Raw genomic sequence first — 24142 nt, 5'->3', positions numbered from 1 at the left:
GATGGTCCAAGGGGAGGTTACTGCCTGACACAGTGATGGTCCTAGGGGAGGTTACAGCCTGACACAGTGATGGTCCTAGGGGAGGTTATAGCCTGACACAGTGATGGTCCTAGAGGAGGTTACAGCCTGACACAGTGATGGTTCTAGGGGAGGTTACAGCCTGACACAGTGATGGTCCTAGGGGAGGTTACAGCCTGACACAGTGATGGTCCTAGAGGAGGTTACAGCCTGACACAGTGATGGTTCTAGGGGAGGTTACAGCCTGACACAGTGATGGTCCTAGGGGAGGTTACAGCCTGACATAGTGATGGTCCTAGAGGAGGTTATAGCCTGACACAGTGATGGTCCTAGAGGAGGTTACAGCCTGACACAGTGATGGTCCTAGAGGAGGTTACAGCCTGACACAGTGATGGTTCTAGGGGAGGTTACAGCCTGACACAGTGATGGTCCTAGAGGAGGTTACAGCCTGACACAGTGATGGTCCTAAGGGAGGTTACAGCCTGACACAGTGATGGTCCTAGAGGAGGTTACAGCCTGACACAGTGATGGTTCTAGGGGAGGTTACAGCCTGACACAGTGATGGTCCTAGAGGAGGTTACAGCCTGACACAGTGATTGCCCGAGAGGAGGTTACAGCCTGACACAGTGATGGTCCTAGAGGAGGTTACAGCCTGACACAGTGATGGTCCTAGAGGAGGTTACAGCCTGACACAGTGATGGTCCTAGGGGAGGTTACAGCCTGACACAGTGATGGTCATAGTGGAGGTTACAGCTTGACACAGTGATGGTCCTAGAGGAGGTTACAGCCTGACACAGTGATGGTCCTAGAGGAGGTTACAGCCTGACACAGTGATGGTCCTAGAGGAGGTTACAGCCTGACACAGTGATGGTCCTACGGGAGGTTACAACCTGACACAGTGATGGAGTGATGGTCCAAGGGGAGGTTACTGCCTGACACAGTGATGGTCCTAGGGGAGGTTACAGCCTGACACAGTGATGGTCCTAGGGGAGGTTATAGCCTGACACAGTGATGGTCCTAGAGGAGGGTACAGCCTGACACAGTGATGGTTCTAGTGGAGGTTACAGCCTGACACAGTGATGGTCCTAGGGGAGGTTACAGCCTGACACAGTGATGGTCCTAGAGGAGGTTACAGCCTGACACAGTGATGGTTCTAGGGGAGGTTACAGCCTGACACAGTGATGGTCCTAGGGGAGGTTACAGCCTGACATAGTGATGGTCCTAGAGGAGGTTACAGCCTGACACAGTGATGGTCCTAGAGGAGGTTACAGCCTGACACAGTGATGGTCCTAGAGGAGGTTACAGCCTGACACAGTGATGGTTCTAGGGGAGGTTACAGCCTGACACAGTGATGGTCCTAGAGGAGGTTACAGCCTGACACAGTGATGGCCCTAGGGGAGGTTACAGCCTGACACAGTGATGGTCGTAGAGGAGGTTACAGCCTGACACTGTGATGGCCCTAGAGGAGGTTACAGCCTGACACAGTGATGGTCCTAGAGGAGGTTACAGCCTGACACAGTGATGGTCCTAGAGGAGGTTACAGCCTGACACAGTGATGGTCCTATGGGAGGTTACAACCTGACACAGTGATGGAGTGATGGTCCAAGGGGAGGTTACTGCCTGACACAGTGATGGTCCTAGGGGAGGTTACAGCCTGACACAGTGATGGTCCTAGAGGAGGTTACAGCCTGACACAGTGATGGTCCTAGGGTAGGTTACAGCCTGACACAGTGATGGTCCTAGGGGAGGTTACTGCCTGACACAGTGATGGTCCTAGAGGAGGTTACAGCCTGACACAGTGATGGTCCTAGAGGAGGTTACAGCCTGACACAGTGATGGTCCTACGGGAGGTTACAACCTGACACAGTGATGGAGTGATGGTCCAAGGGGAGGTTACTGCCTGACACAGTGATGGTCCTAGGGGAGGTTACAGCCTGACACAGTGATGGTCCTAGGGGAGGTTATAGCCTGACACAGTGATGGTCCTAGAGGAGGTTACAGCCTGACACAGTGATGGTTCTAGGGGAGGTTACAGCCTGACACAGTGATGGTCCTAGGGGAGGTTACAGCCTGACACAGTGATGGTCCTAGAGGAGGTTACAGCCTGACACAGTGATGGTTCTAGGGGAGGTTACAGCCTGACACAGTGATGGTCCTAGGGGAGGTTACAGCCTGACACAGTGATGGTCCTAGAGGAGGTTACAGCCTGACACAGTGATGGTCCTAGAGGAGGTTACAGCCTGACACAGTGATGGTCCTAAGGGAGGTTACAGCCTGACACAGTGATGGTCCTAAGGGAGGTTACAGCCTGACACAGTGATGGTCCTAGAGGAGGTTACAGCCTGACACAGTGATGGTTCTAGGGGAGGTTACAGCCTGACACAGTGATGGTCCTAGGGGAGATTACAGCCTGACACAGTGATGGTCCTAAGGGAGGTTACAGCCTGACACAGTGATGGTCCCAGGGGAGGTTACAGCCTGAAACAGTGTTGGGTCTGACTCCAGTTACACTACTGGTGACACTACAGTTACACACACAGACACAACATGGAATTAAGATGGAACAGGAAACAGTTCTCTCTCTTTTTTGCAGAACATTTAGTAGGTTTAAAATGTATTTCTGACAAGTCATAAATAGCTCTCTGAGGTATGCAATGACTAACATGACAAGAGGAACTGACGATGCACTACCCAATTTCGAAATTGCAGCTTGTGCATTTTACTATTACAACTTTCAAGAGTAAGTTGAAAGCCAGACTGAGTTCCTTTTTTGTTGTTGTTGAGTGTATGCACAATGGGTTCTGGGTTCTGGGTTGTGGAGTACAGGCTCCAGACAGATGCTGTGATTGAGAACCAGCTAGTCTGAGAGCCGGGGTAAGACAAAAGACTTGGTTCAGTCACAACCGAAAGACAGAGAGAGATAGAGAGGGGAGGGGGAGAGAAAGAGAAGGAGGAAGAGCGAGAGAGGAGGGGCAAGAAAGAGAGAGAGACTGAGATAGAGAAAGAGGGAGGATTAGGAAAGATGGATAGATGTGGATAGAGGGAGGGGGATTAGGAAAGATGGATAGATGTGGATAGAGAGAGAGGGGGAGAAGGAAAGATGGATAGATGTGGATAGAGAGAGAGGGGGAGAAGGAAAGATGGATAGATGTGGATAGAGAGAGAGGGGGAGAAGGGGAGGGTCAGTGGGTCACATTCTGTCCTGTATCAGATGACATCATCAGGGTCTCTCTCTGTGTGTGTGTGTGTGTGTGTGTGTGTGTGTGTGTGTGTGTGTGTGTGTGTGTGTGTGTGTGTGGTGTGTGTGGTGTGTGTGTGTGTGTGTGTGTGTGTGTGTGTGTGTGTGTGTGTGTGTGTGTGTGTGTGTGTGTGTCTGACTGTGTCAGCCGGGGGTCAAGCTAAAGTCACACAAGCACATAGATCTGTAGCAGTGAAAGACTAAACATCAACTGAAAGAAAGACAAGCAAACGTACCAAAGTCACAGAGAGAAGAGATGTTTCTAATATATATCAAACGTACCAGTCACAGAGAGAAAAGATGTCTCTGTTATGTATCAAACGTACCAGTCACAGAGAGAAAATATGTTTCTGTTATATATCAAACGTATTGGTGCTAACCGTGCGTTATAGGATGCTAGCATGCTAGTTAGCTAGTTAGCTACAGCGTCATAGGACACGGTGCACTAGGTGGGTTTTCACGGAAGAATACTGTACCAAGTTAGCTAGCGGGAATAAACTAATTTTGAGCCTATTCCTGGAAACATTCCTGGAAACATTGAACCACTGTAGTTTACATCAATTTTAATTTCTAGTGATAGCTAGAAAAGTTATATTTTAGTGTTTTAGTGTTTCAGTGAATTGTTAGTGAGGGAGGCTCTGCTCTCTCGCTTCCCCAGTTGTTTAGTTAATTTTTCATGCCAATCTCCTTTGCATTAGCGTAGCCTCTCCTGTAGCCTATCAACTATGTGTCGGTCTATCCCGGTTCTCTCCTCTCTGCACAGGCCATACAAACGCTTCACATCGCGTGGCCGCTGCCACTCTAACCTGGTGGTCCCAGCGCGCACGACCCACGTGGAGTTCCAGGTCTCCGGCAGCCTCTGGAACTGCCGGTCTGCGGCCAACAAGGCAGAGTTCATATCAGCCTATGCTACCCTCCAGTCCCTCGACTTCTTGGCGCTGACGGAAACATGGATTACCACAGAAAACACTGCTACTCCTACTGCTCTCTCCTCGTCTGACCACGTGTTCTCGCACACCCCGAGAGCATCTGGCCAGCGGGGTGGTGGCACTGGAATCCTCATCTCTCCCAAGTGGACATTCTCTCTTTCTCCCCTGACCCATCTGTCTATCGCCTCCTTTGAATTTCATGCTGTCACAATCACTAGCCCATTCAAGCTTAACATCCTTACCATTTATCGCCCTCCAGGTTCCCTTGGAGAGTTCATCAATGAGCTTGACGCCTTGATAAGTTCCTTTCCTGAGGATGGCTCACCCCTCACAGTTCTGGGTGACTTTAACCTCCCTACGTCTACCTTTGACTCATTTCTCTCTGCCTCCTTCTTTCCACTCCTCTCCTCTTTTGACCTCACCCTCTCACCGTCCCCCCCTACTCACAAGGCAGGCAATACGCTTGACCTCATCTTCACTAGATGCTGTTCTTCTACTAATCTCACTGCAACTCCCCTCCAAGTCTCCGACCACTACCTTGTATCCTTTTCCCTCTCGCTCTCCTCCAACACTACTCACTCTGCCCCTACTCAGATGGTATTGCGCCATCGCAACCGTCGCTCTCTCTCTCCTGCTACTCTCTCCTCTTCCATCCTATCATCTCTTCCCTCTGCTCAATTCTTCAACCTATCCCCTGATTCTGCCTCCTCAACCCTCCTCTCCTCCCTTTCTGCGTCCTTTGACTCTCTATGTCCCCTATCCTCCCGACCGGCTCGGTCCTCCCCTCCTGCTCCGTGTCTTGACGACTCATTGCGAGCTCACAGAACAGGGCTCCGGGCAGCCGAGCGGAAATTGAGGAAAACTAGCCTCCCTGCGGACCTGGCATCTTTTCACTCCCTCCTCTCTACATTTTCCTCCTCTGTTTCTGCTGCTAAAGCCACTTTCTACCACTCTAACTTCCAAGCATCTGCCTCTAACCCTAGGAAGCTCTTTGCCACCTTTTCCTCCCTCCTGAATCCTCCTCCCCCTCCCCCTCCTCCTCCCTCTCTGCGGATGACTTCGTCAACCATTTTGAAAAGAAGGTCGACGACATCCGATCCTCGTTTGTTAAGTCAAACGACACCGCTGGTCCTGCTCACACTGCCCTACCCTATGCTTTGACTTCTTTCTCCCCTCTCTCTCCAGATGAAATCTTGCGTCTTGTGACGGCCGGCCGCCCAACAACCTGCCCGCTTGACCCTATCCCCTCCTCTCTTCTCCAGACCATTTCCGGAGACCTTCTCCCTTACCTCACCTCGCTCATCAACTCATCCTTGACCGCTGGCTACGTCCCTTCCGTTTTCAAGAGAGCGAGAGTTGCACCCCTTCTCAAAAAACCTACACTCGATCCCTCTGATGTCAACAACTACAGACCAGTATCCCTTCTTTCTTTTCTCTCCAAAACTCTTGAACGTGCCGTCCTTGGCCAGCTCTCCTGCTATCTCTCTCAGAATGACCTTCTCGATCTAAATCAGTCAGGTTTCAAGGCTGGTCATTCAACTGAGACTGCTCTTCTCTGTGTCACGGAGGCTCTCCGCACTGCTAAAGCTAACTCTCTCTCCTCTGCTCTCATCCTTCTAGACCTATCTGCTGCCTTTGATACTGTGAACTATCAGATCCTCCTCTCCACCCTCTCCGAGTTGGGTATCTCCGGCGCGGCTCACTCTTGGATTGCGTCCTACCTGACAGGTCGCTCCTACCAGGTGGCGTGGCGAGAATCCGTCTCCGCACCACGTGCTCTCACCACTGGTGTCCCCCAGGGCTCAGTTCTAGGCCCTCTCCTATTCTCGCTATACACCAAGTCACTTGGCTCTGTCATATCCTCACATGGTCTCTCCTATCATTGCTACGCAGACGACACACAATTAATCTTCTCCTTTCCCCCTTCTGATAACCAGGTGGCGAATCGCATCTCTGCATGTCTGGCAGACATATCAGTGTGGATGACGGATCACCACCTCAAGCTGAACCTCGGCAAGACGGAGCTGCTCTTCCTCCCGGGGAAGGACTGCCCTTTCCATGATCTCGCCATCACGGTGGACAACTCCATTGTGTCCTCCTCCCAGAGTGCTAAGAGCCTCGGCATGACCCTGGACAACACCCTGTCGTTCTTTGCTAACATCAAGGCGGTGACCCGATCCTGTAGGTTCATGCTATACAACATTCACAGAGTACGACCCTGCCTTACACAGGAAGCAGCACAGGTCCTAATCCAGGCACTTGTCATCTCCCGTCTGGATTACTGCAACTCCTTGTTGGCGGGGCTCCCTGCCTGTGCCACTACACCCCTACAACTCATCCAGATTGCCACAGACCTTCTGGTGTTCAACCTTCCGAAGTTCTCTCACGTCACCCCGCTTCTCCGCACACTCCACTGGCTTCCAGTTGAAGCTCGCATCTGCTACAAGACCATGGTGCTTGCCTACCAAGCTGTGAGGGGAACGGCACCTCCGTACCTTCAGGCTCTGATCAGGCCCTACACCCAAACAAGGGCACTGCGTTCATCCACCTCTGGCCTGCTGGCCCCCCTACCTCTGCGGAAGCACAGTTCCCACTCAGCCCAGTCAAAACTGTTCGCTGCTCTGGCACCCCAATGGTGGAACAAGCTCCCTCACGACGCCAGGACAGCGGAGTCAATCACCACCTTCCGTAGACACCTGAAACCCCACCTCTTTAAGGAATACCTGGGATAGGATATAGTAATCCTTCTAACCCCCGCCCCCCCCCCCCAAAAAAAAGATATAGATGTACTATTGTAAAGTGGTTGTTCCACTGGGTATCTTAAGGTGAATGCACCAATTTGTAAGTCGCTCTGGATAAGAGCGTCTGCTAAATGACGTAAATGTAAATGTACCAAAGTCACAGAGAGAAGAGATGTCTCTGGTATATATCAAACGTACCAGTCACAGAGAGAAGACCTATCTCTGTCTAGTGTCTGTCTGTCTGGTGTTGTGTCTATCTGGTCTGGTGTCTGTATGGTGTGTGTCTGGTATGGTGTCTATCTGGTGTCTGTCTGGTCTGGTGTCTGTTTGGTGTGGTGTCTATCTGGTGTCTGTCTGGTGTCTATCTGGTCTGGTGTCTGTCTGGTCTGGTGTCTGTTTGGTGTGGTGTCTATCTGGTGTCTGTCTGGTGTCTATCTGGTCTGGTGTCTGTTTGGTGTGGTGTCTATCTGGTGTCTGTCTGGTGTCTATCTGGTCTGGTGTCTGTCTGGTCTGGTGTCTGTTTGGTGTGGTGTCTATCTGGTGTCTGTCTGGTGTCTATCTGGTCTGGTGTCTGTCTGGTCTGGTGTCTGTTAGTCTGGTGTCTGTCTGTCTGGTGTCTGTCTCTGTGTGTGGTCATCATTCTCTACATCCTGACTCTACAGTGGGGGACTTGTGTTGACCTGAAGCTTAAACTACTCTACTGGGAAAAGGATGAGAGGAGAGGCGAGGAGAGGGGTGGAGAGGGGAGGAGAGGGAGGAGTGGAGATGAGAGGGGAGGAGAGGGAGGAGAGGAGATGAGAGGGGAGGATGGAGGAGTGGGGTGGAGAGGATAGGAGTGGAAAGGAGTGGACAGAGAAGAGTGGTGGACAGAGGACAGGTGTGAACAGAGAAAATGGGTGGACAGAGGAAAGGAGAGGGCTGGACAGAGGAGAGGGCTGGACAGAGGAGAGGGCTGGACAGAGGAAATGGGTGGACAGACGAAAGGAAAGGGCTGGACAGAGGAGAGGGGTGGACAGAGGAGAGGGGTGGACAGAGGAAATGGGTGGACAGATGAAAAGAGAGTGCTGGACAGAGGAGAGGGGTGGACATATGAGAGGGGTGGACAGAGAAAATGGGTGGACAGAGGAAAGGAGAGGGCTGGACAGAGGAGAGGGGTGGACATAGGAGGGGGGGTGGACAGAGGAGAGGGGTGGACAGAGGAGAGGAGAGGGGTGGACAGAGGAGAGGGGTGGACATAGGAGGGGGATGGACAGAGGAGAGGGGTGGACATAGGAGGGGGGTGGACAGAGGAAAGGAGAGGGGTGGACAGAGGAGAGGGGTGGACAGAGGAGAGGAGAGGGGTGGACAGAGGAGTTCTATAGTCAAGGCAGAGGGTTAATGTACTTTAAGAATGGAGTAGGGAGGGAGACGAGGTGCAGGGGGAAACAGGACAATAAACAGATTTGAACACCACATAACTTCCCCCCGCGTCCGACCAAATGTCTCCTCTCATTCCTTAACTCCCCGTCGTTCCTTAACTCCCCCTATCGTTCCTTAACTCCCCGTCGTTCCTTAACTCCCCCTATCGTTCCTTAACTCCCCGTTGTTCCTTAACTCCCCCTCTCGTTCCTTAACTCCCCCTGTCTTTCCTGACCTCTACCCTTTTCCTTCCATGTCTCTCTTTCTCCGTCTCCATCTTTCCATTTTTCTCTCTCTGCTTCTCTCTCTGTCTCTCTCTGAGTCAGCAGCACAGCCCCGCCTGACTCTTAACCAAATCACCGTCTCTGGCCCCACCACAGCCTTTCATTAGACTAAAAGCCCTGCGACACTCACACACACACACACACACACACACACCACACACACACACACACACACACACACACACACACACACACACACACACACACACACACACACACACACACACACACACACGCTCACACTCACACACGCAAATTCACAGCAGGTTTATGATTAAGTGATTCAAAGACAAGAGCAAATGAGACAGACTGAAATAGAGGAGAGAGGGAAGGAGCGAGAGAAGGAGCGAGAGAAGGAGAGAGGGGGGAGACATAAGGTGATAGAGAGGGGAAGAGAGAGAGAATGAGAGCAGGAGGGGAAGAGAGAGAGAGAAGGACAGCCGGACAACAGGAAAGGAGATGAAAGGAAAGAATGATCAAGGTAGAAAGAAGGAGATAAAACTTAATCTCCTTTATTCCCTCAACCTGATGATAAACATCCATTGACTGGAGGCTGGTGAGGTCTAGGACTGAGGCAGGGGATAAGGCTGGTGAGGTCTAGGACTGAGGTAGGGGTTAAGGCTGGTGAGGTCTAGGACTGAGGCAGGGGATAAGGCTGGTGAGGTCTAGGACTGAGGCAGGGGATAAGGCTGGTGAGGTCTAGGACTGAGGCAGGGGATAAGGCTGGTGAGGTCTAGGACTGAGGCAGGGGATAAGGCAGGTGAGGTCTAGGACTGAGGCAAGGGATAAGGCTGGTGAGGTCTAGCACTGAGGCAGGGGATAAGGCCGGTGAGGTCTAGGACTGAGGCAGGGGATAAGACTGGTGAGGTCTAGGACTGAGGCAGGGGATAAGGCTGGTGAGGTCTAGGACTGGGGCAGGGGATAAGGCTGGTGAGGTCTAGGACTGAGGCAGGGGATAAGGCTGGTGAGGTCTAGGACTGGGGCAGGGGAAAAGGCTGGTGAGGTCTAGGACTGAGGCAGGGGATAAGGCTGGTGAGGTCTAGGACTGAGGCAGGGGATAAGGCCGGTGAGGTCTAGGTTAGAGGACTGGTGTAGAGGACTGTAGGAGAGGAGAGTTCAGGGACAAGGAAAGAGAGCTGAGGCAAGGAGGACTGGTGTACAGGACTGGGGTAGAGGGCTGGTGTAGAGGACTGTAGGAGAGGAAAGTTCAAGGACAAGGAAAGAGAGAGCTGAGGAAAAGGGGACTGGTGTACAGGACTGGGTAGTGGACTGGGGTAAATGACTCGGGTAGATAACTGGAATAAAAAGGACTAGGGTAGAGGACTGGTGTAAAGGACTGGGTTAAAGAGGACTTGGGTAAAGAGGACTGGGTTAAAGAGGACTGGGGTAAAGAGGACTGTGGTAAGGAGGACTGGGGTAAAGAGGACTGGGGTAAGGAGGACTGGGTTAAAGAGGACTGGGGTAAACCGTACTGGGGTAAAGGACTGGGGTAAAGAGGACTGGGTTAAAGGACTGGGGTAGAAGACTGGGTTAAAAAGGACTGGGGTAAAGAGATCTTTGGGTAGAAGACTGCTGTAGAGGACTGGGGTAGAGGGGTAGAGGACTGGAGTAAAGGACTGGGGTAAAGAGATCTTTTTTAGAGGACTGGGGTAAAGAGGACTGGGGTAGAGGACGGGTGTATAAAGGACTGGGGTAAAGAGATCTTTGGGTAGAGGACTGCTGTAGAGGGCTGGGGTAGAGGGGTAGAGGACTGGGGTAGGTGCTGAGGCAGGGGTACAAGGATGTCGAGCAGTCAGATTACTAAAGGTTCCTCTGAGGATGTTGAGCAGTCAGATTACTAAAGGTTCCTCTGAGGATGCTGAGCAGTCAGATTACTAAAGCACAACCTCAGTAAAATAGTACCTCTCTTATCTCATTTCAAAGAATGTATGCTAATGACATAGACACACAAACACACACACCCTGATGTTAATCACTCCCCCAGCAGTAATGTGACCACCTGCTGGGGATTTCTCCCTGAGGGGAGGGTCAGCCAGACACAGCGGAGTCACCCTCTTTCTCTCTCTCTCTGTGTGTGTGTGTGTGTGTGTGTGTGTGTGTGTGTGTGTGTGTGTGTGTGTGTGTGTGTGTGTGTGTGTGTGTGTGTCACCGGTCACCACCATAACTTTATCCTACTCCCCACCCCTCATTTTTAACTGATATTGTCCACTGTCAAAACGGGTTGTCTTTCCATTATGTTTGTTAATAGAAATACATTCCATACCATTCCATGTGTGACATTCCTATCCTAAAGGTGGAAGTCTGCTGCTCCCTGGAAGTTAATGTAACCCCTCGCCCTGTATTGTGGCCATAGGGACTCAGAGTCATTGTGTTGTTAGCCAGATGATCTGAGAGACTGTGACGCGGGGTCAATGTGTCGTTAGACATTACAGCATCAATGTTGACAGAAAAACATCCTTCTTCTAAGTCATTTTCTTTTCCTCTAATCACCAGTATTCATCTGTCCATCACTACTTTCAACAGATGGAGGAGATAGTCACTTCCTGTTTCCCCTCGGGTGACGTCCCTCTATCTTTCTCTACTCCAACCCCGTCTCCCTCCCTCCATCCCTATGTAAAACATATGTTCACTTTGACATCTGTCTAACTAAACTCAAACATATGGGATAGCCTGAAGGATGAGATCTGAGACTCTCTCTGTGTGTGTGCGTGCGTGTGTGTGTGTGGTATAGTACAGTATGTTATGGTATAGTACAGTATGTTATGGTATAGTACAGCATGTTATGGTATAGTACAGCATGTTATGGTATAGTACAGTATGTTATGGTATAGTACAGTATGTTATGCTATAGTACAGTATTTTATGGTATAGTACAGTATTTTATGGTATAGAACAGTATGTTATGGAATAGTACAGTATGTTATGGTATAGTACAGTATGTTATGGTATAGTACAGTATGTTATGGTATAGTACAGTATTTTATGGTATAGTACAGTATGTCATGGTATAATACAGTATGTTATGGTATAGTACAGTATGTTATGGTATAGTACAGTATGTTATGGTATAGTACAGTATGTTATGGTATAGTACAGTATGTTATGGTATAGTACAGTATGTTATGGTACAGTACAGTATTTTATGGTATAGTACAGTATGTCATGGTATAATACAGTATGTTATGGTATAGTACAGTATTTTATGGTATAGTACAGTATGTTATGGTATAGTACAGTATGTTATGGTATAGTACAGTATTTTATGGTATAGTACAGTATGTTATGGAATAATACAGTATGTTATGGTATAGTACAGTATTTTATGGTATAGTACAGTATGTTATGGTATAGTACAGTATGTTATGGTATAGTACAGCATGTTATGGTATAGTACAGTATTTTATGGTATAGTACAGTATGTTATGGAATAGTACAGTATGTTATGGAATAATACAGTACGGTATGGTATAGTACAGTATGTTATGGAATAATACAGTAAGGTATGGTATAGTACAGTATTTTATGGTATTGTGCAGTATGTTATGGAATAATACAGTAAGGTATGGTATGGTACAGTAAGGTTCTTACTTATTCCTGTGCAGACGGAGTGTCATCTCCTCTCCCTCAGCTGTGATGAGGACCTCTGCCTCAGACGGGTGCTGCTGGGTGGAAAAGCAGAGAAATAGAATAATATCTCTCTAGCATCATATATATATATCTAACATTATATCTCTCTAACATTATATCTAACATTATATCTCTCTAACATTATATCTCTCTAGCGTTACATCTCTCTAACATTATATCTAACATTATATCTCTCTAACATTATATCTCTCTAACATTATATCTCTCTAACATTATATCTAACATTATATATATCTGACATTATATCACTCTAACATTATATATATCTAACATTATATCTCTCTAACATTATATCTCTCTAACATTATATCTCTCTAGCATTATATCTCTCTAACATTATTTCTCTCTAGCATTATATCTAACATTATATCTCTCTAAAATTATATCTCTCTAGCGTTATATCTAACATTAAATCTCTCTAACATTAAATCTCTCTAACATTATATCTCTCTAACATTATATCTATCTAGCATTATGTCTCTCTAGCATTATATCTAACATTATATCTCCCTAGCATTATATCTCTCTAGCATTATATCTCTCTAACATTATATCTATCTAGCATTATATCTCTCTAGCATTACATCTCTAACATTATATCTATCTAGCATTATATCTCTCTAGCATTATATCTAACATTATATCTATCTAGCATTATATCTCTCTAGCATTATATCTAACATTATACCTATCTAACATTATATCTCTCTAACATTATATCTATCTAGCATTATATCTTACTAGCATTATATCTAACATTATATCTCTCTAGCATTATATCTAACATTATATATATCTAACATTATATCTCTCTAACATTATATCTCTCTAGCATTATATCTAACATTATATCTCTCTAACATTATATCTCTCTAGCATTATATCTCTCTAACATTATATCTAAATTGATATCTCTATAACATTATATCTCTCTAACATTATATCTCTCAAACATTATATCTCTCTAGCATTACATCTCTCTCTAACATTATATCTCTCTCTAACATTATCTCTCTCTCTAAAATGATATCTCTCTAACATTATATCTCTCTAACATTATATCTAGCATTATAACTCTCTAACATTATATATCTTTAACATTATATCTAAAATGATATCTCTATAACCTTATATCTCTCTAACATTATATCTCTCTAACATTATATCTAGCATTATATCTCTCTAACATTATATCTCTCTAGCATTATATCTCTCTCTAACATTATATCTCTCTCTGAAATGATATATCTTTAACATTATATCTCTCTAACATGATATCTAGCATTATAACTCTCTGACATTATATCTCTCTAACATTATATCTAGCATTATATCTCTCTAACATTATATATATCTAACATTATATATCTCTAACATTATATCTCTCTAGCATTATATCTCTCTGACATTATTTCTCTCTAGCATTATATCTAACATTATATCTCTCTAAAAGTATATCTCTCTAGCATTATATCTAACATTAAATCTCTCTAACATTAAATCTCTCTAACATTATATCTATCTAGCATTATGTCTCTCTAGCATTATATCTAACATTATATCTCTCTAGCATTATATCTCTCTAGCATTATATCTCTCTAACATTATATCTATCTAGCATTATATCTCTAACATTATATCTATCTAGCATTATATCTCTCTAGCATTATATCTAACATTATACCTATCTAATATTATATCTCTCTAACATTATATCTATCTAGCATTATATCTCACTAGCATTATATCTAACATTATATCTCTCTAGCATTATATCTAACATTATATATATCTAACATTATATCTCTCTAACATTATATCTCTCTAGCATTATATCTAACATTATATCTCTCTAACATTATATCTATCTAGCATTATGTCTCTCTAGCATTACATCTAAAATTATATCTCTCTAGCATTATATCTCTCTAGCATTATATCTCTCTAACATTATATCTATCTAGCATTATATCTCTCTAGCATTATATCTCTAACATTATATCTATCTAGCATTATATCTCTCTAGCATTATATCTAACATTATATCTATCTAGCATTATATCTCTCTAGCATTATATCTCTCCAGCATTATATCTCTAACATTATATCTATCTAGCATTATATCTCTCTAGCATTATATCTAACATTATATCTATCTAGCATTATATCTCTCTAGCATTATATCTAACATTATACCTATCTAACATTATATCTCTCTAACATTATATCTATCTAGCATTATATCTCACTAGCATTATATCTAACATTATATCTCTCTAGCATTATATCTAACATTATATATATCTAACATTATATATATCTAACATTATATCTCTCTAACATTATATCTCTCTAGCATTATATCTAACATTATATCTCTCTAACATTATATCTCTCTAGCATTATATCTCTCTAACATTATATCTAAATTGATATCTCTATAACATTATATCTCTCTAACATTATATCTCTCAAACATTATATCTCTCTAGCATTATATCTCTCTCTAACATTATCTCTCTCTCTAAAATAATATCTCTCTAACATTATATCTCTCTAACATTATATCTAACATTATGTCTCTCTAACATTATATCTAACATTATATCTCTAACATTATATCTAACATTACATCTCTCTAACATTATATCTAACATTATATCTCTATAACATTATATCTCTATAACATTATATCTCTCTGACATTATATCTAACATATCTCTCTAACATTATATTTAACATTATATCTCTCTAACATTATATCTCTCTAACATTATATCTCTTCACCATTATATCTAACATTATATCTCTCTAGCATTATATCTCTCAAACATTATATCTAACATTATATCTAACATTATATCTCTCTAACATTATATCTCTCTAGCATTATATCTAACATTATATCTCTCTAGCATTATATCTAACATTATATCTAACATTATATCTCTCTAGCATTATGTCTAACATTATATCTCTCTAGCATTATATCTCGCTAACATTATATCTAACATTATATCTCTCTAGCATTATCTCTCTAGCATTATATCTCTCTCTAACATTATATCTCTCTAACATTATATCTAACATTATATCTAACATTATATATCTCTCTAACATTATATCTCTCTAGCATTATATCTCTCTAACATATCTCTCTCTAACATTATATCTCTTCAACAGTATATCTAACATTATATCTCTCTAGCATTATCTCTCTAGCATTATATTTCTCTAACATTATATCTCTCTAATATTATATCTCTCTAGCATTGTTTCTCTAGCATTATATCTCTCTAACATTATATCTATCTAACATTATATCTAACATTATATCTCTCTAACATTTTATATCTCTAGCATCATATCTAACATTATATCTCTCTAACATTATATATCTCCAGCATTATATCTAACATTATATCTCTCTAACATTATATCTTTCTAACATATCTAACATTATGTCTCTCTAACATGATATCTCACCAGAATTATATCCCTCTAACATTATATCTCTCCAGCATTATATCTCTCTATGTCACGTCCTGACCATAGTAAGATGTTATTTTCTATGGTAGAGTAGGTCAGGGCGTGACAGGGGGTGTTTTGTGTTTTTCTATGTTTTGTATATCTATGTTTAGGTTCTAGTTTTTCTATTTCTATGTTGGTTTTTGGGGGGATGATCTCCAATTAGAGGCAGCTGGTCCTCGTTGTCTCTAATTGGAGATCATACTTAAGTAGGGTTTTTTTCCACCTGTGTTTGTGGGTAGTTGTCTTCTGTTTAGTTTTCTGTACCTGACAGAACTGTGCCCTTTCATTTTCTCTTTGTTATTTTTTTCTTTAGTGTTCTGAGTTTAAATAAATATTCATAATGAGCAATCAACACGCTGTGCTTTGGTCCCCTCTCTACGACTCTAGCATTATACAGTGCATTCGGAAAGAATTCAGACTTTTTTTCTCCACATTTTACGTTACAGCCTTATTCTAAAATGGATTAAATAAAATGTTCCACCTCATAAATCTACACACAATACCCCACAATGACAAAGCAAAAACAGGTTTTAAACATTTTTGGCAAATGTATTAAAAATAAAAAACGGAAATATTACATTTACATAAGCATTCAGACCCTTTACTCAGTACTTTGTTGAAGCGCCTTTGGCAACGATTACAGCCTCGAGTCTTCTTGGGTATGATGCTACAAGTTTGGCACAACTGTATTTGGGGAGTTTCTCCCATTCTTCTCTGCAGATCCTCTCAAGCTCTGTCAGGTTAGATGGGGAGCGTCGCTGCACAGCTATTTTCAGTTCTCTCCAGAGATGTTCGATCGGGTTCAAGTCCGGGCTTTGGCTGGGCCACTCAAGGACATTCAGAGACTTGTCCCGAAGCCACTCCTGCTTTGTCTTGGTTGTGTGCTTAGTGTCGTTCGCCCCAGTCTGAGATCCTGAGTGCTCTGGAGCAGGTTTTCATCAAGGATCTCTCTGTACTTTGCTCTTTTCCTCAATCCTGACTAGTCTCCCAGTCCCTGCTGCTGAAAAACAACCCACACCATGATGCTGCCACCACCATGCTTCACTGTAGAGATGGCGCCAGTTTTCCTCCAGACGTGAGGCTTGGAATTCAGGCCAAAGAGTTCAATCTTGGTTTCATCCGACCAGAGAATCTTGTTTCTCATGGTGTGAGAGTCCTTTAGGTGCATTTTGGCAAACTCCAAGTGGGCTGTCATGTGCCTTTTACTGAGGAGTGGCTTCCGTCTGGCCCCTCTAACATAAAGGCCTGATTGGTGAAGTGCTGCAAGATGGTTGTCCTTCTGGAAGGTTATCCCATCTCATCAGAAGAACTCTGGAGCTCTGTCAGATAGACCATCGGGTTCTTGGTCACCTCCCTGACCAAGGCCCTTCTGCCCTGATTGCTCAGTTTGGCCAGGTAGCCAGCTCTAGGAAGAGTCTTGGTGGTTCCAAACTTCTTCCATTTAAGAATGATGGAAGCCATTGTGTTCTTGGGGACCTTCAATGTTGCAGAAATTTGTTGAAACCCTTCCCCAGATCGGTGCCTCTACACAATCCTGTCTCAGAGCTCTACAGACAATTCCTTAGACCTCACGGTTTGGTTTTTGCAGTGACATGCACTGTCAACTGTGGGACCTTATATAGAACGGTTGATGCCTTTCCAAATCATGTCCAATCAATTGAATTTACCACTGGTGGACTCCAATCAAGTTGAAGAAACATCTCAAGGATGATCAATGGAAACAGGATACACTTGTTCCAGTCTCATAGCAATACTTATGTAAATAAGGTATTTGTTCTTTTTTTTTGTTGCAAAATTTTATAAAAACCTGTTTTGATTTTCATTATGGGGTATTGTGTGTAGATTAAGAAGGATTTTTTAAAATCCACTTTAGAATAAGGCTGTAATGTAACAAAATGTGGAAAAAGTCAAGGGGTCTGAATACTTTTCGAATGTACTCTATATCTCTCTAACATTATATCTAACATGATACCTCTCTAATATGTAACATGTGAAATGTGTTGTGCTATTTTAGAGGACAACCATGTCTCTCTGAGTTAGTAGGTAATGTCAGTGATAAGATAGGATCTCACCTTCTCTCCATGGATGGACCTCCTGTGTCTTGCAGGCTGCAACCAGTGTGGATAGGTAATCTCATAGCTCTCTCTGTGTTCTATTCTGTGGCTGTTCTCCTGAGGGCTCGGTCTCTGCTCCTCTACACAAAGGATTTACAAGCATGTCAACCAAGGGGACAGTAGAAGGTAACAGTTTATTGACAGATTCGTTGGTTGATTGATTTCTCAATTAAACCAGTGCACTTCATTTTCTTAGACAGGTTTGAATATGATGTCTCCTGATAAAATATAATAAAACAAGCTTGTGTAGTCATTGTAAAATCAACTCAAATAAATGTCTGTCACATGCTTCGTAAAACAGCAGGTATAGACCAACAGTGAAATGCTTACTTACCGGCCCTTCCCAACAATGCAGAGAGAAAGACAATAGAGAAATAATAGAAAAATAAAACATAATAATGAATACACAATGAGTAATGGTAACTTGGCTATATGGGTACCAGTACCAAGTCGTTGTGCAGGGGTACGTGGTAACTGAGGTAGATATGAACATATAACTAGGAATTGAGTGACAGATAATTAACAGTAACAGCAGCGTATGTGATGAGTCAAAAAAGTTGGTGCAAAAAGGGTCAATGCAGATAGTCCGGGTAGCTATTTGGTTAAAGATGCAATATGCAGAAATCTTTCCGCCATTTCCTGATTGCTAAAATTCTAATAGTTCGCCTAACTTCAGTTTATGTGACAAAACAAGCAATAGTATAGACAAGTGCAGATAATCATTTACCATCTAAACCACTGTGAAATATATTTTCAATAACCAAATATATTGTATTTTCAGCTGTTTGAAACTAATGTACAAAACCGGAAGTAAAATAGATCAACCGCTTCTTAGACTTGCTTTCAATGGTGGAACAAGCTCCCTCACGACGCCAGGACAGCGGAGTCAATCACCACCTTCCGTAGACACCTGAAACCCCACCTCTTTAAGGAATACCTGGGATAGGATAAAGTAATCCTTCTAACACCCCCCCCCCACAAAAAAAAGATATAGATGTACTATTGTAAAGTGGTTGTTCCACTGGATATCATAAGGTGAATGCACCAATTTGTAAGTCGCTCTGGATAAGAGCGTCTGCTAAATGACGTAAATGTAAATGTAAATGCAAATGACAGTTCTATAACTAACATTTCTATGTAAATTTGGTCAGATCACCCAAAAAGTTACATAATGCAGTTTTAACTAATTAACTAACTATTTAGCAGTCTTGTAGCTTGGGTCTAGAAGCTGTTCCGGGTCCTGTTGGTTCCAGACTTGGTGCATTGGTACCGCTTGCCATGCAGTAGCAGAGAGAACAGTCTATGACTTGGGTGGCTGGAGTCTTTGACCATTTGTAGGGCCTTCCTCTGACACCGCCTACTACAGAGGTTCTGGATGGTGGGGAGCTTGGCCCCACTGATGTTTGCACTACCCTCTGTAGCTTAGTGATGAGCTTGGAGGGCACTTTGGTGTTGAATGCTGAGCTGTAGTCAATGAACAGCATTCTCACATAGGAGCTCCTTTTGTCCAGGTGGGAAAGGGCAGTGTGGAGTGCAATAGAGATTGTGTCATCTGTAGATCTTTTGGGGCGGTATGTGAATTGGAGTGGGTCCAGGGTGTCTGGGATGATGGTGTTGATGTGAGCCATGAACAAACTTTCAAAGCATTTCATGGCTACAGATGTGAGTGCTCGTCATTTAGACAGGTTACCTTGGCACAGGGAATATGGTGGTCTGCTTGAAAGATGTAGATATTACAGACTGGGTCAGGTAGAGGTTTAAAATGTCAGTGAACACACTTGCCAGCTGGTCAGCGCATGCAATGAGTATGCATCCTGGTAATCTGTTTGAATGTTAACCTGTTTAAAGGTCTTACCCACATCTGCTATGTAGAGAATGATCACACAGTCATCCAGAACAGCTAGGGCTCTCATGCAAGGTTCAGTGTTGCTTGCCTTGAAGTAAGCACAGAAGCCATTTAGCTCATCTGGTAGGCTCGCATCACTGGACAGCTCGCGGCTGGATTTCCTTTTGTAATCCATGATCATTTGCAAGCCCTGCCACATCTAATGAGCATCAGAGCCGGTGTAGTAGGATTCTATCTTAGTCCTGTATTGGCGCTTGCCTGTTTGATGGTTTGTCGGAGGGCATAGCGGGACTTCTTATAAGCGTCCATAATAGTGTCACGCTCTTTGAAAGCACCTTTAGCTCAATACGGATGTTGCCTGTAATCCATGGCTTCTGGTTGGGATATGTACGTACGGTCATTGTGGGTACAATGTCGTTGATTAACTTATTAATGAAGCTGGTGACTGATGCGGTAAACTCCTCAATGCCACATATTCCAGTCTGCGCTAGCGAAACAGTCATGTAGCTTATTATTCGCTTCATTAGGACCACTTCCATATTTGGGTGTGTCTATGGTACATCCTGTTAAAATTTTTACTTGTAAGCAGAAATCAGGAGGGTAGAATTATGGTCAGATTTGCCTAATGGAGGGCGATGGGCGAGCTTTGTATGTGTTTTCTGTGTGTGGAGTAAAGGTGATCTAGAGTTATTTCATCTCTAGTTGCATTTGTGACATGCTGGTAGATTTCAGTATTCCTGCATTAAAATCACAGGCCACTAGGTGTACCGCCTCTGGATGACCATTTTCTTGTTTGATTATAGCCCTATAGAATACCACAGTATGAGTCATAATACCCATAGAACCTAGCAACCAAACAAGGAAATGGTTCCAATCATTTTTCACTGTTCATTTTTAGAAACACTTAAAATAAGGGCTGTGTTTTGTGTAGGCTTACCCTGGCGTGAGGTTTTGATAACCGTGTAAATCTCCCTAGGACAAGGTGACTTTTATCAATATATTTGCTGGTATTTACAATACAAAAATGAAACGCTAATTAGCTGCTAATGTGGCTTTCACAAAGAATTACAAATTCCATGATGATCTGGACGAGACTGCCGAATTGAGGCAAAAATCTCTGGATTAGCTATCTAATGTTATCTAAATTTAGTAATGAAAAAATTGACAACATTTCTTTAAATGGACAATTCTGTGAACTGCCTTGTGCAAGTTTTAAATTGACACAATACCTGTTAGCAAAGGTGTCAGCTAGAGATGACATGCAGGAGCTTGCATGGATTTGTAGTCTTGCATGATGTCTACTTTGATGCTAATTAGCATTTTCTAATCTGAGAGAAAATAGATTTGAATATATTGATATTGATTTATATGGTTATCAAAACACGAAACACAGACCTTATTTTAAGGGTTTCTAAAATTCCTTATGGGAAAAATGAATGGTGGAAAAACGATTGGAACTGTTTCCCTGTTTGACCGCTAGGCTTTATGGGTATTATGACACCTCTACTGTGGGGCTCTATACAGCTGGTGTAGTCTTGGTTTGTGGTGGTAAATAGAAAGCTATGAAAAATATAGATGAAAACTTGCTTGGTACATATTATGGTCTTCAGTTTATCATGAGGTAGCCAACAGGAAGTTCTTTAGATTACTGAATTTAAAACTGACCTCAGTACATTCTTAAAAAATAATTTAGGCTGCAATTTATAGAAAACTTGCTTATGTTATGAATGAATAAGAAAATGGATTCTTTCAAACATTCACAATAGCCGATGAAAGACTAAATAAACCTAGCTATGGACTGAATGAACCAACATTATGCACAGTTCAAAATAAATGATCTGGAAATATTTATCAGCCATCCAGAAAATGTCCATGCATTAACTTACTGATTAGCTATTGTAATGAATGCACAGACTTACCGGCACCATCTACGTGACCAGATACAACAGACCCAACACAGCAGATAACGACTGTCAAATACAGACACAGACTCAGAAGGGAATTTGCAGAACACCAATTAAAGCGGGTTAACCGTTCTCGTGGACTCATGCTAAAATAAAGGGTTAGAATTGAAACACTACAATATAATCGCAAAAAAAAAAAAAAAAAATGAATAGGCAAAAGATAAATAATAGCTGTCTGTCGACATATCCTATGAAGCAGATAAATGTGTAGGCAACAATAGCACTGTATCGCTGTGTCTGCTTCGGATGCTTCCACAGAAGGAGAGCGCCTCTCTGTTTCCAGTTCTTCCTTTCATTTTCAGCCCCTCCCCTTTACCCTACAACTGGGCACCCGGACAATCGATTTCTGTGATTTTGAAAACGTTTGAAGACTAGAGATTGTTTTATCAGAGCCCTAACACTTACGCGTATAAAATAATACATTCTATTCTATTTTTGTAAAAAAATCCTACAGTATGTAATATGATAGGTGAATGTGAATTTCGGAAATACAGAATGTCTCATGGCAATAGTCTACAGTAAAACATATCTACTAAAGATGAATTATGTTATACAGCTCAGGCTCTGTACTAAAGACATAATATTTCCTATATAGTGCACGGCAGTGTTGTGTTCGAGACCACAGAAAGCGAGACCGATTCAAGACACGGACCGGAGGGAATCTAGTCCAAGACCGAGACCGGAGTGGGGGATGAGAGGTCCGAGAACAAGTCAAGACCGAGACCAGAAAAATGCGAGGGTAATTCAAGACCATGACTGTACTTTTATCAAATCGTCACCATAATAAGAGTTCAAAATGTCCAATATTTCTGTGTTCATATTTCAGGACAACATATGGATTTTTAGGCATTCAGAATGGTGAAAGAAATACATGCTGAGGGCAAATAGAGCCACTCTACACATTATTACTAACCCAAACACAGTGGGGAACAATGAGGAGCTAGGAACACAAGCATTTCACTACACCCACAATAACATCTGCTAAATATGAGTATGTGACCAATACAATTTGATTTGATTTGAGAGCCTTCTATGCTTTCAGAAAAAATGCAAAGGATTTATAGCAAAATAATAATAATGATATTATTATTTTCAATGATGTTCTGATTTAATCTCTTCAATTTTTGTTAGAGAGGATAAGTTTAACGCTGAATATATATTTTTTGATAAATCTAGCTAGCTAAATCAGCCATTGGCTAGGCCATCAGAAGCTTGATAGAAGGCATCTGCCATTCAACTGTATTAGGGTAACATTTTGGAGTGATAGTGGAATCAACCAATCACATTGACTTGTAATGACCAACAGGTCGAAGGCCAACAGGTCACTGTGCAATAGTGAGCAGTAGTTTCCCCATGATCTAAGCTAACTTTTGTTGTAGGCTAGTTTGCAGCTGCTGCAGCAGGTGTTATCGAAGAGGATGTTATGGCTAATTTGTTAGCTTCTCCCTTTTCAAGAATAACTTTCACCAATAAGTTAAAATAACTGATGTGTGTGAAACATTGTTGCATTTAAACTTTAGATCACCCATTACTTTGTGTGCTAAACATGAAACGTTTTTTTTTTGCAATGGGAGGTAATAGTTGTAAATTGCGATTGGAAAATGCTTAGCCTAATGATTGTGTTTTGTATTCTTATGATTGGGACCTACTGGCTTATAATGTCAGAGTGAATGGACTGCTGTCTTTCCATCCATATGCAGTGGTGTAGTGATGCCTGGAGAAGTAGGTCCTGTGTGATGGAAAGGCCCTGTGTGAAAATCCTATGTTTTCATATAGATTTTCAGATTTTCCCTCTAAAAAAAAATCAATAAATTAAAAGACAAAAATGTGATGTTAAAAGTCCACAATCATTCTTAAACCTCATCAGGAGACCATTTTTTAGGTCTGGAAAAAAAAGACGTTTTTGGAGGGTGTAGTTGCCCTTTAATTCAAATCAAATCAAATGTATTTATATAGCCCTTCGTACATCAGCTGATATCTCAAAGTGCTATACAGAAACCCAGCCTAAAACCCCAAACAGCAAGCAATGCATGTGAAAGAAGCACGGTGGCTATGAAAAACTCCCTAGGAAAAACTCCCTAGAAAGGCCAAAAACCTAGGAAGAAACCTAGAGAGGAACCAGGCTATGAGGGGTGGCCAGTCCTCTTCTGGCTGTGCAGGGTGGATATTATAACAGAACATGGTCAAGATGTTAAAATGTTCATAAATGACCAGCATGGTCAAATAATAATAATCATAGTAGTTGTCGAGGGTGCAACAAGCACGTCCGGTGAACAGGTCAGGGTTCCATAGCCGCAGGCAGAACAGTTGAAACTGGAGCAGCAGCACGGCCAGGTGGACTGGGGACAGCAAGGACTCATCATACCAGGTAGTCCTGAGGCATGGTCCTAGGGCTCAGGTCCTCCGAGAGAAAGACAGAAAGAGAGAAAGA

At 43.0% G+C, this 24142-nt stretch overlaps 1 protein-coding gene across 2 annotated transcripts in view; it reads right to left on the bottom strand.

Moving 5' to 3' along the window:
- The window catches only part of LOC106612150 (disintegrin and metalloproteinase domain-containing protein 19-like), a 70053-nt gene extending 47744 nt beyond the window's left edge, over positions 1–22309 (bottom strand). Inside the window, exons 1-3 of one of the 2 annotated variants that reach the window (XM_045724169.2) lie at positions 21667–22309; positions 17860–17981; positions 12197–12270 (exon numbers count right to left, since the gene is read on the bottom strand). In XM_045724169.2, the coding sequence (XP_045580125.2) occupies positions 12197–12270; positions 17860–17981; positions 21667–21796 (326 nt within the window). In that variant the 5' untranslated portion in view covers positions 21797–22309. The remainder of the gene's footprint in view (positions 1–12196; positions 12271–17859; positions 17982–21666) is intronic. The other variant, XM_045724170.2, reaches the window with a different exon arrangement.
- Between the last annotated feature and the right edge of the window lie 1833 nt (positions 22310–24142).

The sequence above is a fragment of the Salmo salar genome, chromosome 09, assembly GCF_965601325.2.
Source record: "Salmo salar chromosome 09, fSalSal1, whole genome shotgun sequence".
Classification (NCBI taxonomy): Eukaryota; Metazoa; Chordata; class Actinopteri; order Salmoniformes; family Salmonidae; genus Salmo; species Salmo salar.
The sequence above is the reverse complement of the archived record's forward strand: the minus strand, read 5'-3'. Positions and strand labels throughout refer to the sequence as shown.